The sequence below is a fragment of the Pelobates fuscus genome, chromosome 9, assembly GCF_036172605.1.
Source record: "Pelobates fuscus isolate aPelFus1 chromosome 9, aPelFus1.pri, whole genome shotgun sequence".
Taxonomy (NCBI): domain Eukaryota; kingdom Metazoa; phylum Chordata; class Amphibia; order Anura; family Pelobatidae; genus Pelobates; species Pelobates fuscus.
The window spans coordinates 63,563,964-63,582,266 of record NC_086325.1 but is presented as its reverse complement, the minus strand read 5'-3'; the positions used below and the strand labels follow the sequence as shown (position 1 = coordinate 63,582,266).

Here is an 18,303-nt window from a genome sequence, read left to right as displayed (position 1 = left end):
GCTCCATAAGGATCCCAGTCAGCCATGGGGACTGGGGCAGAACAGCGGCAGTTTTCCCCAGTTTCAGCTGGTACCCAGCCGGGGTACAGGGAGCTCCGCTATATCCAGCTCTTCTCAGTAAGGCGTTAAAAGGTAGCTTTACTTACCTTTTCTGTATTGCCGCACCGGTCTCACAACAGCTGGACTTGCCTCCATGGCTGAGAATCCAATGCCTTCTCATATATATCTGCTGAGCCAATTAGCACCTCCTCATACAGAAGCATTTAATCAATGCAGAGCGTGGCAACGCTGAACGTAAGTACTGTACACCGTGCAGCACTAAACTAGGAAGCACCTCTAGTTGCCAGCTGAGTGACTGCCACTAGAGGTGTCCCTAAGCAGCAATGTAAACACTGCCTTTTCTCTTAAGAGGTAGGAGTGTATACTGCCAAGACTTTGCCCCTTACCTCCTTCATATTTTAGAAAGTCTGTGAGAAAATTTCTGAAGGTTGATCCTTGGTGGAACCAAAACTTGAAACTGAAATTTGACACACCATCCCCTAGTACTCACCTATTGATACTTAAGTCATTATGTGTTACATTATGTTGCAAGTAATAATTTATAGAGGTATTTAGTTACATTTGGCCACAGCATTTCATTACCCCTTACAAGTGGGAATTTTAATATGCTATTTTATTTTTTGTTGTTTTCCCATTATTGAAGTATAACAAAGCATAAGGCACAGATTTATTATTTTTGCGTCCTCCCCTTTCTCTTTGTTATCCGGATTAATGCTAGATTGAAATTTATGTATTGGGGCTGATGTGTACTATAGTCATTGCTGCAGCCCAGGAGTAGTGGGAGTTTGAGCGCAAGGTTTAATTTTGTATTTTTCGATTGGAACTTGTCTTAGTATGTCCTGTTATCAAGCACACAATCCTGTAGAGTGAAGGCACAGAAAAGTGTTTTTAATTTCCTTATCGCTGTATGGCATGCAGCCTGATAATAGTTGCTCTGCTTGAGATGTAGATATTATAGTTCACAATAATTGAAAATATACTCGAATAAACTGTGATTTTTATGAAGTTAAATATGAACAGCTACATTTAGGCAACAATAGCTTATCTGGAAACATTCTCGGATTGAGTTTTAGTCACAGTTTGGCTATTTTAGACAGGATAGACAAAGACACCGAAACAGATAAATATATCATTATAGAGTTGTGATAGATTCTTTAAAAACAACTTACATTTTATCTGTAGAAAAAAAAAAATGTTTTATTGAAAATGTTGAATAGCAATACAAAATAGGTAATAAAAAAGCAGGGAAAATAGTCAACGCAAACATACAGTACGTAAGATAAAAGAAATGTTTACAAGGCATTCAGAATACAATAGTAATACATGATATGTACACTTATAGCAAACAATTCTAAATAAACCCAGCGTCACCTAGAAAAAACAAAATAAAAGAATATTACTAAACTCAATTCATAAAGGGCATGGCTTAGCTTCCTCTTATTTTGATTATAAATATTAATTTTATTATTTGGGGCTTAATTTAAAAAGCTTCCCAAATGATTCAATACTGTTCGAAAACCTTTCCCAAATTGATTTATCCCCATAAACGTTAGTAGTAGATAAATCATTTGGAAGAGAGTTTTCTAAGGGCATTGTATCATATGGAAAGCTTGTTCAAATCGAGGCTCTGGTTAGGTAGGAATAATTGGGTTTTTCATTGTTTTATCAATACTGTTGGAAAATTGCCCTAAAACAGTGCAAAGCTTAATATGTTGTTATTTTTTATCTATATAACTAAAATACACAAGGTATTTTAGGTAAGCTGATCATTTTCTTTTAGATCATTGTCCAAAAAAAGGACTCAAACGCTGTCCAAGGTTTTCTATGGTACATATTCTGCCCCTAATAGAAATAGGTTCTGTAATTGGATACAATCAATGTTCTTGGGCCGGAACCCCATTCCAATATTCAGAAGGAGATGTAGACCTTCAGATTAAAACTGGTTTGACCGTTCTGTTTCGGACAGTCATGATTTGGAACACCAATAAAAATTCCTCCATCTGATCAATTTCATAAAACAAGTCGGACGTATTTTTATACCAAACACAAGAAATTATTGTATAATACCAAGGCCTCTACATATTATATAATTAAAATAGCATTACATTGTATTAAAAAAACAAACAAAAAAAAAACCACACTAACACTTTAATTGCATCACAGTAATTGATTGCACTTTGAAACATATTGCATATATCAACGCACAGAGATCTGATACCTTAGTTGAATTTGATCACTTTAAATCCTATTAAAAACAGTGCCCGCACTTTGTATACAAACATCTATTATAGACTATCTATCATGCTGAAACAGTGGTAGTACCATTGAACTATTATATATTTGAAATTTGTTTACTTAACAGACAGTTGTGGCCATCCGACAACCAAAATGCAATATTTTGTCCAGGGCCACCACAATTCGCAGTTTAGTAAATAAACTCCTTTTTGCTCAGGCACTTTTTCACAATAATGACGACATTTCTTCCCATTTCAAAGAGAAGCTTTGACATACAGAGCATGTTAACAGTGTACAAACCTCTGATTCGGATCACATGGTATTTGTCAACTATCATATTTTATATGGCTTTGCCATTATTTCAGATACCACTTGGAAACCTAACAAGACTGTACAAGGTTATAGATTAAAGAATGATATATAGATAAATTTAAGGCATGAAAGTGTATGTAATCAAAGCATTCCCTATAGCCTAGCTATGGTAACACCTTCATAACTGTAGTCATGGAAAAAGGTAAAAGCGTGACCTTTTCAAAGGTGAAACAATTTGTAACAAAACATGTAGCTTAATAATGGTACCTTTTGTATCCAGATGACCACAAGGAATGAAAGGAGCTGTGGTTTATTTATGAAAGAGTGAAGTTAATACCAAATTACAAAAGTGTGACCAAAATAGCAAATATAGCTATATTATCCAACCCTGGTGTTTTAGTCAAAAATTCTAAGTTTGACCATTAATTCACTCTAATTCACTGTATACCTGAGCCTGTATCACCGTAAAACTAAACGAGGGGAATTGAAGATTTTAATGATGGAGAATATCTAGGATACTGTAAAGGCATACTTTAGCATTAGGAATACAAACCATGGTTTGCTCCAAAAAGCTAAAATAAAGCTTTTTAATCTACACTTGCTCCAGCGACGCAACTCCCTTGGTGCAGCCTCCAGCTCCTCCTCTCGCAAAGTATTTTCCTATGAACTGCAGTGGTCACATGACCAAGTACTACTCGTTTGTTCCTGCTGAAGCTCATCAGAAAGATAGCCGCTAGAGGTGTGTTTAACCTTGCAATGGAAGCATTGCACTTTCTACAAAACAGTTGTGTGTTACATTGCAGGGTTAATACAATGTTGCCACTGCACCCACTCCACTTCATTGAGATGAAGTGGTCCCAGTGCTTTTAGTGGTCATTTACTCTATTTAATTTAGAAAGAAACAGGAAGGGGGGAAAAAAATAAATAAAGCATCTCAGATGGAAAATTATACAAATTTATACAAAACTACTACAAACAGCTTTCTGGTAACCTCTGCATGAGAGGTTATCCATTTACAGACTTGAAAAAAGGAGATTTTGCCTATGTCATAGGAAAGGGTTATTTTCTAAAGAGGTTGTATGAGATTTTGTACAGAATTTTAAAAAGCTATTTCATCCTTGAATATATTGTAAATCATATGCATATTGCAATGGTTATGGCAACAACATGATATACCTGCAAAGGCTCTAACTCTCTTTCCACTGTTGCTAAGGAAGAATTGTTTTCCCAGCGATCCATGCAAGTATTTCTATGGTTTGACCATTTACAGCCTGTTAATGCTGTTCAAGTCAGTCCCTTTCACTTGCATGACCTGTACTTTGCACAAACAATTACGTGAATTGACTAATCGAGAAGTTATACTTCCCTAAAGGATGACAGTGAGAAAGCTGCAGAACTCAAACAGACAAACAATCATGAAAACAGCAAGGATTTAAAAAGGTGGGTTTTCAGGGATAATTCCATATGCCATCTAATCTGGGAGACCCAGTTAATCCAGCATGTATTGCTAAAATGTCTTGGGAATGAGACAGCGCAGAAACACCCTATTAGTGGGCAGAAATGGCAAAGTGTTTGACATTTTCTCCTATATGTCTTTGTCAGCAACCTGCAATCAGTCAGAGAGAAGAGATATAGGTCACATTACAACTGAATAAACACGTAGCAAAAGGTCATCACTGCTTAAGTCGTTAATGAACAACAGGAAAAAAAAAGAAGTGATCAACAAGGGGTTAAAAACCTATTTCAGCTGTCGGACGTAAATACATATTTCGATTACATTCCCAAAATGCAATGCACCTTAACAAATTAACATACAGAGCCAGCTTTGGCCTGAAAGGTGCGTATAATACAGTTACTGCTTGCTAAAAGAAAACTTTAAAATCTAAGCAGAAGGTCACACACTGTGTGCCAATATGCAAAGTGCTGCAAGGCATTCTGAGCATGTGTGAGAAATATCACACACTCCAAATGGCTGTATTTAAGGTTTAGATTTGTTTTAATCTGCTTAGCAAAATTGTAGATGTATACCAGTATTTCCGAGATTACATTTCCTATTACTGTAGAGATTTCTGACATCTTTTATCCATCACCACAACTTAAAAAGAATGTATACGAGAGCCAGGAAATGCACCGGCTGATCATTTACGATTTTATTTTTTTGAGTATGTTATTGTACTAGCTACATTTAAAAATAACTATGGAATTCGGTGCAAATTCAAAGTAAATGGTTCTATAGCTACTAAAGGCTATGCTCTATCCATTCTTATTAACCTCTGTTGATATCCATTTCTCTTCCACATCCTATTACACACCTAATTAGGACACGTCTTACTCTGTCCACTATACTATGATTGCCAATTGATTATTGTCTTCTTATTCCCAACTCTCTCAATAGCTCCTGTATTCCACTTATCGTCATTAGCCATTCCCACTAAAATATTACTCTACTACTTAACAAGCGCTCTCCTTCCTCACTGAAGTCTTTTTTTTGTCCTATATTCCTTCCCAGTCTTACTGCAGCCTGTATGGTACAGAGAAGGGGTCTATAATGAAAATGTCACAACAGGCAAAAATTACATGAATATTTCCCGTATAAGCTATATGTACCAATCGAGCATAACTATAATAATAAGCTTTTAAAAAGTGCACTGGGGTGAATTGACTTTTAGCACAAGCACTACCAAAAGGGACAAAAGTGGACTGACCCACACCATGATTTTACTCTGAATTAATTTAAATTTTAAATTTAGCGTATTTCTTCACACATGATACATTTCATGTATTTTTATTATACATTTTTAAAGTTCACAGAACTATATTACTAGACATGTAAATTTTTCACCCTAAAAAATACATTATGTTAATTTATTATGCTAGCAGATTTAATTGCAAAGTATAACCTTTATCCCCTTAATTGTTTTCTTGTTCCCATTTTCTCTTAATTGCGATATTAATTAACAGATATTATTAGGAGCTCTAAACCTATCCACTTACGAAACTTCCCGTTGTAGTTACCATTATCACAGTTTTGTAAAGTAGAAATGAAACTCCAAAAATACAATAACTTTCACAGCAACCATGATCATAAGAACTAAAATACTTGCACAGTAAAAATATATTTTTATAGTATGTAAACAAAAAATATTGTAATTTGCACCGTTCCGTGAATTGTCTTTTTGTAGGTAGAATCTACGCTGCAAATTGTATAAATTAACACCAGTAAAAGACAATGCTGCTCTCGATAATTAAAAGGCAGGCTAATAAAAAAAAACAAAAAAACTCATCAATGCCATTTAATGACTCTGGTACTATACCTCCAAGAGTTCCTTAAATGTAACCATTTCTGAAAATATTGCAGAGCACTGAAATATATTTTAACCACGGTTTGTTCCTTACTAACCTTATTCTGATTATATATGTGATTCTACTTAGATTTGCTTTTAGACGTACAGAAACGGTGAGAAAATGTATGTAAAACACTATAATGCATCATAGTTATGGTTATCTGAATGTGGTTGCGAAATACTTATTTTTGAAATATGCACTTTTTTTAAAAAAATAAAAAATACTCATGTGCAAAATAGAGCAATAATATCTAAATCTGAACAGAATGCTAATCACAGTATTAAAGATGGCTATTTATAGGCAGTTTCAAAAAGCACGACAGAACGACTAGTCAAGTTGGCATGCAAGTGAAGATACAAATTGCACACGGACAGTTTCAGCTACTACGAACGAAAATGCCTTTTATTCTGCACCGGATTCTATGGAGTTTTATTCAATGAATCCGGATGGATTGATTTGGTCGGGCACAGATTAAGAGGTCAAAAAGTCTAATGCAAAATAAACTGATCGAAAATGTCCCTTATTCAGTGGTTAACGACACCAGTGGCTGACTGCACTAGTAGGAATTCCTGCCTGGCCTAACTAGAATAGGGAATCTGTTAACACTTAAAAGTCTATACACCCAACAAAAAATTATAATAAGCTGATAACCGACCAGCAGAATCTAGCCAAAAATAGATGACAAAAATAATTTTAAAGTCTGCTAGATTGCAGACTTGTATTAACCGTTTTAGTCTGAATTTGAAATGTTTGTCATTAGCCCACTGTTCACCGACAAGAATTATTCAAACGTCTTGACGTAAAATTTTGTCAGAATAACGTGCATGTTGGTATGCATATTTTGTCTTTGCAGCCCTAGATTATGAACACTACATACAAATATTCATGAACTTTAACACTCCAGTTTTATAATTCCTTTACCAGATCACTTTCAGCCCTAATAGTTTTATACCAAGTTGAAGTTGTAAATGAAACCTGTTCAATTCCAAAGTCTTTACCCTCATTCAACACTCATTTCATTCCCCTTGTTGAGAAGATTTAAGAGAAAAAAAAAAAAAGGGACACTATTGTGAAATAAGACTACTTTTATCCATATTTCTGAGGATATTGTAAAATGTGTATTTTTTCTATATTTAAGATAAGCCTATTCTGGAAAAATACACTTGATGGTAGTTACATTTGTTTTCTGTATGAACTGTTTGTGTTTATATCCCTTTATCGTTCGTGCTCCAAATAAATGATCTAAAGCTTGTCTGACTAAACCACGGAAAGCAGTCTTGTGATTTTCATATGCCAAGAGGGACTGCCATCTGTCCAACAGCTAACGTGGAACCTTCTGATCTCTAAACAATAGAAAGCCCACATTTCTAAAACCAAAATGCTCTCTAGAGACAAATTTTGTATATGGTTCCCATGCCAATTCATAGATAACAAAGCAAAAAAATAAAAAAAAATACAGAAAATGGGTCAGACTAGAACACCCAGTGTGGACACAGATCACATGGCTGGGTAGCAGTCAAAAAGAAAATACAAACAGAACAATTCACAGTTCTTTTAAAACATTTAACTACCCTGTACTACTAAACATTTACATGAATATTTCACAATAGTGCCCCCTTTAAGGGGGAATAAAAAGAATATGCATCCTAGAATGTTAGCCCCATTTAAGTCCGAGGTGTCACAGTATTACAATCCCAGCCTTTTGGACAACCCCTGAGGAACAAGTTCTAGTCAAACAACTAAAGGGGACATCAAATGTCGGTCTTAAGAAAATTCCAGTTAGGCACATATGTCTTTCAAAATACACACATTTTCAGCTCTTTAAGAGAAACGCCAGAGGCACAAGGATTGCATACTAATGTGTCAGATCATCCCGTGAACTGTCGCTGGTTTGCTTCAGTATCTTCCGGACCAACTTTTCGAGTTCTCTTCTCGACTTTTGCTCTTCGTCTAAGCTTTGCTTCATTCTTTTATTCTCCTTTACATTATACAAAAAAATAAATAAAAAATGTTTACAGATCAGACATTAGTACCATAACAGTGAAACAAGAATGCAATCCTCTGTTTCCAACAGGAGAGCATTTGGAGCCTAGTGCGCATGCCCCTCAAAATGTTGCGGTGCACCAATCAGACGGTCTCGATGAGCTCATCTGATAGAAATAGCAGAGTTTAACTTGGCTATTTCTGCGGAAGCGTCTCTAGTAGCTTTGATGAATTTAAACCCTGCAATGTAAACATTGTCTGCAGAATGGCATTCCTTTACATTGCAAGCTTAAACTGACCAGGGCATGAGATGGATTGGTCTTGGTGCCTCTAATGTCCCTGTACGCATTCAGTGCACATGCAGTAAAGACATGCAAACAACGTTCAGGCTTAGCTAAAGTATTGTGAGCTGAATTGCTGTACTCTGCATGTGCATTTACACATTTCCAAATAATTTCTCTTGGAAAAGGTGTGTACACAAGTATAACACCAGTTGGAATAAATACGAGAAGAGAAAATGGCTGAAATTTCAGTCACCTATTAACCCCTTAACGCCGTTACGGCGTTCTATGCCGTCGCGGCTTTAAAGGGCTTTAAAGCCGTTGCGGCGGCATAGAACGCCGTAACGGCTGAAGCCCCCAGGAGGTAAGCTATACTTACCTCCGCCGCGATCCTCTTCTGGGGGGCTGCCTGAGAGCCCAGGCAGCCCCCCTCCGGCAAATGAGGCCCCCGGGGGCCATGTGATCGCTCTCAAAGAGCGATCACATGGCCCCCTATAGCTGGCTATGGATCTGCCAGCAGGGGGGGTGTCTAAAATATTAGACAGTCCCCCTGCTGCTAGGAAAGTATTAAAAAAAAAAAAAATACACATGTTAAAATAAAATAAAAGTATTTATAAATATATAATATATGTATATATATTATATGTATAATATATATACATATTATATATATGTAACGTCATATGTAATGTATTTTAATATTAATATTAGTATATATATTAGTATTAAAATACACTTAGAATGACGTTACATATATATAATATGTATATATATTATATATATATAAAAGATCTACATATATATATTATATATATATATACGTATAATTACAATAATAAATAAATAAAATATTGAAACAAAATTTAAAATAATATATATATTCATATGTAATTTCATTCTAACTGTATTTTGTTATTAATATATATATATTGGAAACAGAATACACTTAGAATGACATTCTATATATATATCTATCTATATATAAAATACAAATAACCGCAAATATATATATATATATATAGATAAATACATATAATTACATAAAAGATTACATTAGTATACACGTAGAATTTAAATACCTATAAATGCATATATATTAAAATTCTACGCGTATATGTAAGTAATTTTTTAACATAATTATGTCATTTGATTAATTCAAATTTGATTGACATGCCTGACAACACAGGGAGAAAGTGCAGAGAATTTAATTCGCAAGCACTATATTTGACCCTGTAACTCTCCAAGACACCATAAAACCTGTATATAGGGGGTACTGTTTTACTCAGGAGACTTCGCTGAACTCAAATATTAGTGTTTAAAACTGGTAAATTGTATTAGAACGATGATATTTTAAGTAAAAGTGAAGTTTTTTGCATTTTTTACAAACAAACGGCACTTTTATGGACTATATTATTGTTGTTATATGTTTTACTGTTTTAAAACACTAATATTTGTGTTTAGTGAAATCTCCCGAGAATAACAGTACCCCCCATGTACAGGTTTTATGGTGTTTTGGAAAGTTAGAGAGTCACATATAAGGCTTGCATTTCATTTTTTTGACATTGAAATTTGCCAGATTAGTTATGTTGCCTTTGAGACCGTATGGTAAAAAAAAGACTAAACATACCCCACGTTCAATACCTTGGGTTGTCTACTTTTTCAAATGGTATGCCATTATGGGGGTAATTCTCATTCCTGGGCTACCACACCATCTCAAAGGTAACATTACTAATCTGGCAAATTTCAATTTGAAAATGGAACGTTCTATATTTGACCCTGTAACTTTCCATAAAACCTGTTAATGGGGGGGTACTGTTGTACTCGTGAGACATCGCTGATTACAAATATGTGCATTTTGTTGCAGTAAAACCTAACAGTATTATGACATTTACAGCTAAAATGTGAGGCGGAACTACAAATTAAAAAAAAAATTAAAATTTCTCACAGTTTTTTTTTTATTTTATTCATAATAAATTGTTTCATATATAAATATTTTATATGAAATGAAAGCCCTGTTTCTCCTGAACAAAATGATATATAATAAGTGTGGGTGCATATAATATGAAAGAGGTGAATTACGGTTAAACAGACATATAGCGCAAATTCCAGTTTTTGTTTACGTTTTGTTTTGATCAGAACGTGTACTATTGACTCCGTCCTGAAGGGGTTAATTGATTTTCAAGTCACCATACTAGAGTACATTTATTGCATTTTTTTTATTTTTTATTAATACGGTAAATAAATGTGAGCGGTAGAAATCCACTATGGAGAATCCTTTTAAAAACAAATGCTGGTTAAGGTAAGATACATTTAACTTTCTCTCTTAATAAAAATCTTCTTTCACAAAAAAAGGAAAGTTAGGTTTTTAAGCATCCCATGCAGGTTTCACAAGAGAGAAAACAAGAAAATGACTAATGCAACCAAGAGATCAGACAATGTAATTTATGTTCTTTCAAAAGCCTGGTCTCACTCAAAATACCTGTATGAGATCTGGCCAAAATGTCCTAAAATGAGTAAAGCAGGAGTAGAACGAGAAAATCTGTCACAGAGTGAGAAATGGTTGATAACGGCATTCAGCCGACTGAAGGCAGAAAAATCTGTCACTTAAGAAGCAGCCTTTTCTTTTTATATTTCAGAAAGTGTTTACTATAGTTCCTGATAAAATAAAACAATGTAAAAATCCTGTTTAAAAAAAATAAAAAAAAAAGAGAGAAAAGAAAAAAGCATGCAGACTTTAAAAAAAAAAAAAAAAAAAAAGTTTATACCCAGGTATAGTAACAGAATGCATTTCACAATAATAGGAAGTAGAAAACTATGGCTTGGTATTTTTCTATTATCCTCTGCCTGACCAATTGAAGACATGCAGCTGTTCTTGGACTACAACTACTTGGGACAGGCTGGCAGGGAGTTATGAATGAACAACAGATGGGATTACCAAGCTAGCAAAGCTTTCCTACCTGTTTCAGTTCATTGACCTCATCTCTTAATGCATAGACTGTATCTACCAGGCTTCTGCAAACAAACAAAGGAGACAGTTGGAATCAATAGATAAATAACGTAATAATTAACAACAACAAAAAGGGCAACACAAGCGATTTACAATCATCATTGACAGAATGCAGCATTACATTTTCACCCACATTTTTTTAAATGACAAGTTTCACACAATGGCTGGCATACGGAGAGCTTTAAACACAGATAACCTAAAAGTGGATCCACTCATTATAATGGTCATGGCGCTATAAGTCTTTAGTTGCTGTCCTCTTGATTTCTGCCAAACTGTTTGCGTGGTTTGAAGAAAAAAAAAAAAACTGGGCTCTTCTCAACACCCAAATACTAGCCAAACAGCAATCACTCATATCATGCTGAAGTTACACTCGCACATTAAAACAGATTTGTCACCATCTCTGGTGACATTGCCATTCGGGGTTTGTTGGCCAAGGAAAAAGGCAAAGGGGAGTTTATTGTCCCTCACGTCTTTCGTCTGCCAGTAGCTAACATCACTGCTTGGCCAACATCACTGCTGTGCTCTAACTCATGTGCAAGAGAACAGCCTTGAAGCCTACAGAGCATCCTGCAAGATCCTCCATAGAAAGACTTCATTTCCCTGCAGTCATCACTGGTGGCAGCTGGGTGAAATGACCAGGCTTGGCAGAGGTCAAGCGGAGTAAAAATATTGAGACAAAGTAATCCCTACTTTGTCTCAGTATATCTTCTGACTGGGTTTTAGTAAAATTCCAACGCAGTCAGTTTGAGTATTTCAGAAAGATTCTATCTTTTGAAATACTCATTTTGGAATGGGGTGGGAGTGAGAGGGGGGTGTAACAGTACCGCTTTAAATGTCCAAAGATAGAGGGTTTTAGAAATACAATTTGTAAATGCTATATCTGCACAATCAGTGCAGCTGTAGATGGAATGGAGAGGACAGACCCAAATTTTGTCAAACTGCTCGAAAATTGTTGAAAGAGAAACCGGGACAGCACTGAAAGATCAGTAGCACTATACACACTAAAATTAGTTTTAGTAGCTACGGCACATACAGCATCCCTTTAATGTCCAATTTCAACTTGCAATATATAAGCTATTTACACAGAGCTATGCTCTACAGAGATGCGGATATTAAATCAGCAGGGTATTTTATGAAAACACAATCATAAATTGACAATATCAATTTGGAATTGTAGTGCACGGACAGCTGGAGGTGTTTTAATTAACTACACCTAATTTAGTATCTTATGACTATTGGCTATGTCTAATGGGAACCAACAAAACATGGTGATCTTCAAGCCACCAGTGTGAAATCACAGACTGCAACTGTTTAGCTGTTGTATACACTGAAAGTAATATGCATTTATAGGAGACAGTGTGGGAGTATAAGATTCACTAACTGCCATGTGAGTTTTTTTTCCAATCTGCAACAGTCAAACTTTTTGCTATGCAAATTCTCACCTTTCTGAAACCCTATGTTACACTGTATTGCATGCGTATTTCATGGGCCTCTGCTTAGAATGGAAGTATAGTTATCTAAATTTGGCACAGGTGACATTCAGGCAGCAAGCACAAGTAATGCAGGTGTAAACAAAACAACAACAAAAAACAAAAAAAAATCTTACTTGTCTTCGGTAACACCATGTCCATTGCTTCTTATGTCTTCCATCAGATTTTCATCTTCAAGAAGCAAGACTTGTGGAACAGAATCTTTGCGGGGCCCTACACCACAAAACACACACATACAAATGAATGATCTGTATTTTCTTGGTCGTACACATGGTTGCCAAAGCCCACGGTCAACAACTCCATCAGTCTATTTTACAGTTTATATTTGTTAGGGACCAGAATCAGTGGGTTGTAGAAGTGCAATTGGACCCGTTTCAAAATGCGGTTATCCACCTTTTTCTTTTGTGAACTATGGAGGAGTACATTCAGTATCATCATTGCAATTTCATTAAAAAGGCTGCACATAACCATTAAATATTGGCAGACTCTAGAGCACCAGACATTCCTCCCCCAGCATAATAATAATAATATTACTTGGGGGAATAAATAGATAGATGTGTATTAATAGAGTTAAATGCAAACAGGAGAAAGTATGGTTTAAAAAAGAACAGGTTAGCTATGTATCCTTACGTTCATATTTTTGCTGTCTGATCTGAGAATTGTTGCTGGTTCTTTCAGGCCTATATTAATGGCAATATCAACGGAGTACTGCAAAAGGCATAGGCACAATACACGTAGGTGATCATATAGATAATATGCAACATGCAGGGCCGTCTTTAAAGGGGGGCAAAAGGGGCAGCTGCCCTGGGCCCAGTTACTCCTGGGGGGCCCAAAGTAGCTGCCAAGTGAGACCCCTGCTGGCATCCAAACCCTGTTGACTGCAGCACCTGATGTAATCAGGGGCCGTCAGTCCTTTAAGAGTGCTCTGGTCTAGGCCCCTTGGATGCGCCAGTGTGTGTGCACCAGTGTTTGTATCAAAGTATGTGTATCTGTGTGTCAAAGTGTGTATCTGAGTGTGTGCATGTGCTAGTGTGTGGGTATATGCCAGTGTGTTTGTGTTAGTGTGTATCTGTGTGTTAAGATGTGTGCATGTGTCCAGGTGTGTGCATGTATCAGTGTGTTTATGTGTGTATCTGCGTGTCAATGTGTATGTATATCTGTGTTGGTATGTATGTGCATACATCCAGGTAATCAAACACACCGCTGCAAACACAATCATTACATACAAACACACCTCTGAATACAAACTCCAAAATTGTATACAAACACACCCTTTACTCACCAATACTACACACAAATGTACATCTGCATCTAAAAGACAACACTACGTCCAAACACACCCCTGCATGCAATTACAAATGTTACATACAAACACACCCGCTTATTAAAACATTAAAATTATATACAAACACCAACTCAATACACAAAAGCACAACTTTTAACCCCTTAACCCCTTAAGGACCAAACTTCTGGAATAAAAGGGAATCATGACATGTCACACATGTCATGTGTCCTTAAGGGGTTAAGGACACACGACATGTGTGACATGTCATGATTCCCTTTTATTCCAGAAGTTTGGTCCTTAAGGGGTTAAAATCCAACACTACATACAAAACACACATTCCTGCATTTAAACGCAAACACTACACACAAATACACCGCTGCATTCCAATGGTAAAATTACATACAAATACATCCCTACATGCACACATATACTCTATACAAAAACATGCTTACATTCAAATTCACAATATCTAGCTATCTTTTCTCCACTCTTGCGCTGTAGGGGAGACCCCAAAAAAATTCTTGCACCACAGCCCTCTCTACATTAGTTCCATCAGTAGGTTGGGGTGGAGGCCGTGACTGCATGTCAGGGAGCTGTGTGTTGGAAGTGGGGGGGAGGGGAGGAGAGGGCACGATACAGGGGGCCCAAGCAAATGCTTGCCCTGGGTCCAATCGATATTAAAGACGGCCCTGGCATCATGATCCCTGATACTGCAACTCATAGTGTTCATCTTTGATAAGAGAATAGAGATGGAACCTGGAATCACATTGACATCTGATGTCTGTCACTGACTACATTAAAATGCAGCAAATTATGTATGAAATACTCTGGTGATTCACAGAAAGGATAGAAAAAGAAAAAGAAAAAAACACATGTATTTTTATAGAGAATAATGGCAGAGATGAAAAGATATTTGTATTTCCTGTGCTTGCTACAAACACAGAGATTAAAATCAACATCACATTCAAGAGGTGTAGAAAACCTTCCTTTTAACCATTTCATATCCATATGCACACATAAGCATCTATAATGACACACACACACACACACGATTCACAGTTTCCCATTTAAATTTAGTTTGCAAAGATATGGAGTTTAGTAAATAAACCTGAAAATGTTTAACTCTTGTGCCACTATGTTTTGCAGGACTATAGTTTTCTTATTAAAATGTAACAACACAATACCAGCTTGTTTTCACCAGAGCACTGATCTGACAAGATAGATTGTGTCACAGTGTCACACTTAATGAAGAGCTACCCACAAGTCAGCATCCTAGATGGTTTCTTGTTCACTTCCATAATTAAGTTTAGGCTACTGGACAATTACAGTCTAAAGGAAGACTAGAAAGTCTTTGATGCGATCTGTAAATCTGGTCCCACCAACTTACTCAACGGACAAGGGATTTGAAATATGGTGCCTGTCAAACATTTATATATTAAAATTCCCACAATTCTTTACCAATCATGGAACTGGCAGCCCAAAAAGCAGCTGGGGACAGGACAGAGAATACTGTTACATCCCTGCTACTGCAAGCAAATCCTTGTTCTAAATGTCTTATTTTTAAATAGTGTCGTTTTGATATATTTTTCGCTCTCATCATCTATCATTGGTGATCTCTTATGAGATTTCTTTGTTCTGCCATTACCAAATCCCAAAGTACGGAATCCCTCTTCCAGAGAATAGGAATAGCAGATAAATCTCTGGTTTTTAATAAGCTTATTTGTTCCACAGTTAGTAACCCATCTCCTACAGTTTCAGTGCAGTAGTCCCAAGCAGTTGGAGCTTTGTCAAAACACTGTAAACATTGTACTCACCAGAAGTGAGGCTTTGATGGAAACTTGCTCCTGTGCAATATGCCTCAATTACTTTGAGAATTTGTGCATCTTCTTCCAAAGCAACAGTGCCTGAAAACCAAGTGCAAACGTGATCATTAGTCTATGTATTATTATTTAATAGTTATGAAGTTGTTGTTATTTTACAGGCGTAATAAGATAGATAGATGGATGGATATACAAGATAGAAATAGATAAAAAAAAAAATACATACTTTTTCTGAAACCAGAGTCTTCATCAGAAGGCTTTCTTTCAGTTTTCCGCTTTGGTAGAAATTTCTTCACGTTTTTTGGGCTTTTGCTGGATTCCTGTGGAAATTAATAGCTTACCCACAAATCTTTTTACTATATTTTGAACAGTCGAAAAGAAAAAAACTTTTTTTTTGTTACAGATTTACAAATTACAACAATCAGCTACTTTGAGAGAGGTAGCAGTAAGCAAAGTATTTTGTCTTAATTTGTTTAAAGCCAACATGAAGCAAAATGCATCAGCAAAATAATAATTATGTAACACAAAATCTCCACGCAGCATAAAAAGAATCGAGATTGCTGAGTTATCTAATCATTGCATTCTAATGGGATTTATAAGGGTACGAGTAATAAGCTTCCTTGCCTAAATTAAAGTCTGTAGTAAATCACAAACTTAATTGAAACCTTAATTGATATTTAGGTAATTGGAAATAGAAAAATCAGGAAATGGCACTAATTGTGTCTGTACTGCCACGTGAACACAGCAAATACAGTTATAATGAAGTTTGCTAGGAGTGAAATTTATAGATCAAATAAACACAAACATTATAGAGATGCATGTTTTTAAAAGCAGTTCGGTTACTGTCTGGGTCTTTACATAATTTGCAAAGAAAGACCCTAGAAGTGGACTTTGCTGCAGGGGGTCTCGATGCCACAGGGTGCAGTGGAAAGCAAGTTATATCTACCTAAGCCTGTTCTTTGTGGCAGCCGCCATGCTCTTCCTAACTATCCTCATCAGCTCCTGGTGTCTCAGCAGCATTGTACACTTGTGCATATATGAGAGTACAACTCAGAGGTCTATGGAGAAGACCACAGGAGCCTCCATAGACAAAGCTTTTTTGCATTGCTAGTGACAACTGGGACTTGACAAAAGTTAGCTCTGCCTTTTTGTCAGGCATAGGAAAATACTTTGACAAAGTAGTGCCTACTTTGTCTCACGATGTACTTTGACGGCATTGGAATTTTAGTGAAATTTAAACACAGTCAATGTGAGTATTTCATAAAGATTTTATCTTTATGAAATACTCATTTTGGATGGGGAAGGGAGGGGGTGACAGAGCCGCTTTAAATGAGGCTTGGGGGATTCCATTTTTGACAAAGTGTCTTTAAAGGCTTGTGTTCTAAGATAGAACCTTTCCATCACTGGTCTTTACAGGGTCAAACCTTTTGAATGCCAGAATAATGTGTACTGTAATATGCAGCTCATTCTTCAGACACATGAAGAGGTTTTATTACACAATTTGCGGGTACCTGTCTATACATGTCAAACTTGCCATTCAATATCTGTTCCCAATGCTGAGCTCCTTTAGACTATAATGAGAAATGACTATATCATTACACTTTCTAATTATTTGGGGTATATGGGCACCCCATTTGTATACCAGGTGTGAATAAAAATTACTGGTGTGAGGAACACTGTGCTAAGGAACATGACTAACCAATCCTACACGTAATGCAAGGTTCTTCTGAAATAGGTATTTTGTACAGACAATGACAGGGTCCCAGATGACAAGAGGTGCTGACCTATCCCAGCTTTAATAACGATTGACATTATTTGTGTAGAAAAGGGAAAATATTGTCGACACAGTGGACAACAATCAGTGGGCTTCCAGTGTTGCGATTTAGAGGACTAAGAAAGCTAAAGAATCTGAGCACATGCTGCCTCAATTAAGCCCTCAATACACACAGAGGAGTGCGTGTTTCCTGTATCTATCTTAAGGATTTTTCTAGACAAATGGAATTATTCAAAGCAACAGTTTTGTACGTTTCCACCTGATGAAATAACACCTTCAAATCCACTCTGGGGTAAATGAATAAACTCTAAAAATCTCTTCTTAACTCATTAAACAAGCACACTGATTGAGGTTTGCTCCTGTGTGTTAAATTTGTGTCATAGCCTTGCGGTTGCTTGTGTGCTTTCAAATGAATGCAATAATGGATTCCTCATACACAGTTCAACAAAGCAATTTCCTCTCCTTTTGCAAACACTGCAGTCGCCGCTATATACTGGATCCTGTGCACATTGTTCTTTCCTGTATGGTTTTAGTGAATATATATGGTGTGACTACATGGCACGGATAAAGAATTGCATCTGAAGATTTTAAAACTTTTTTTATTTTATTTTTTTATTATTATTTATTTATTTATTTTATTTGTTTTACACAAAGCATGTAAACTTAAGCAACAACAAAAACAAAAAAACAGACTAAAAATCAATGCATGGC

General features: G+C 36.1%; 1 protein-coding gene across 5 annotated transcripts in view; it reads right to left on the bottom strand.

The window, feature by feature from the left end:
- Positions 1 to 1,274: 1,274 nt before the first annotated feature.
- ARHGEF6 (Rac/Cdc42 guanine nucleotide exchange factor 6) overlaps positions 1,275 to 18,303 on the bottom strand; it is a 116,060-nt gene continuing 99,031 nt past the window's right edge. For 3 of the 5 annotated variants that reach the window (XM_063432021.1, XM_063432024.1, XM_063432025.1), the window contains 5 exons: positions 16,045 to 16,138; positions 15,813 to 15,902; positions 12,830 to 12,926; positions 11,174 to 11,228; positions 7,493 to 7,930 (listed from right to left, as the gene is read on the bottom strand). In XM_063432021.1, the coding sequence (XP_063288091.1) occupies positions 7,808 to 7,930; positions 11,174 to 11,228; positions 12,830 to 12,926; positions 15,813 to 15,902; positions 16,045 to 16,138 (459 nt within the window). In that variant the 3' untranslated portion in view covers positions 7,493 to 7,807. Of the gene's footprint in view, positions 1,432 to 1,774; positions 4,214 to 7,492; positions 7,931 to 11,173; positions 11,229 to 12,829; positions 12,927 to 15,812; positions 15,903 to 16,044; positions 16,139 to 18,303 lie in introns of those variants that run through there. The other 2 variants (XM_063432022.1, XM_063432023.1) reach the window with 2 other exon arrangements.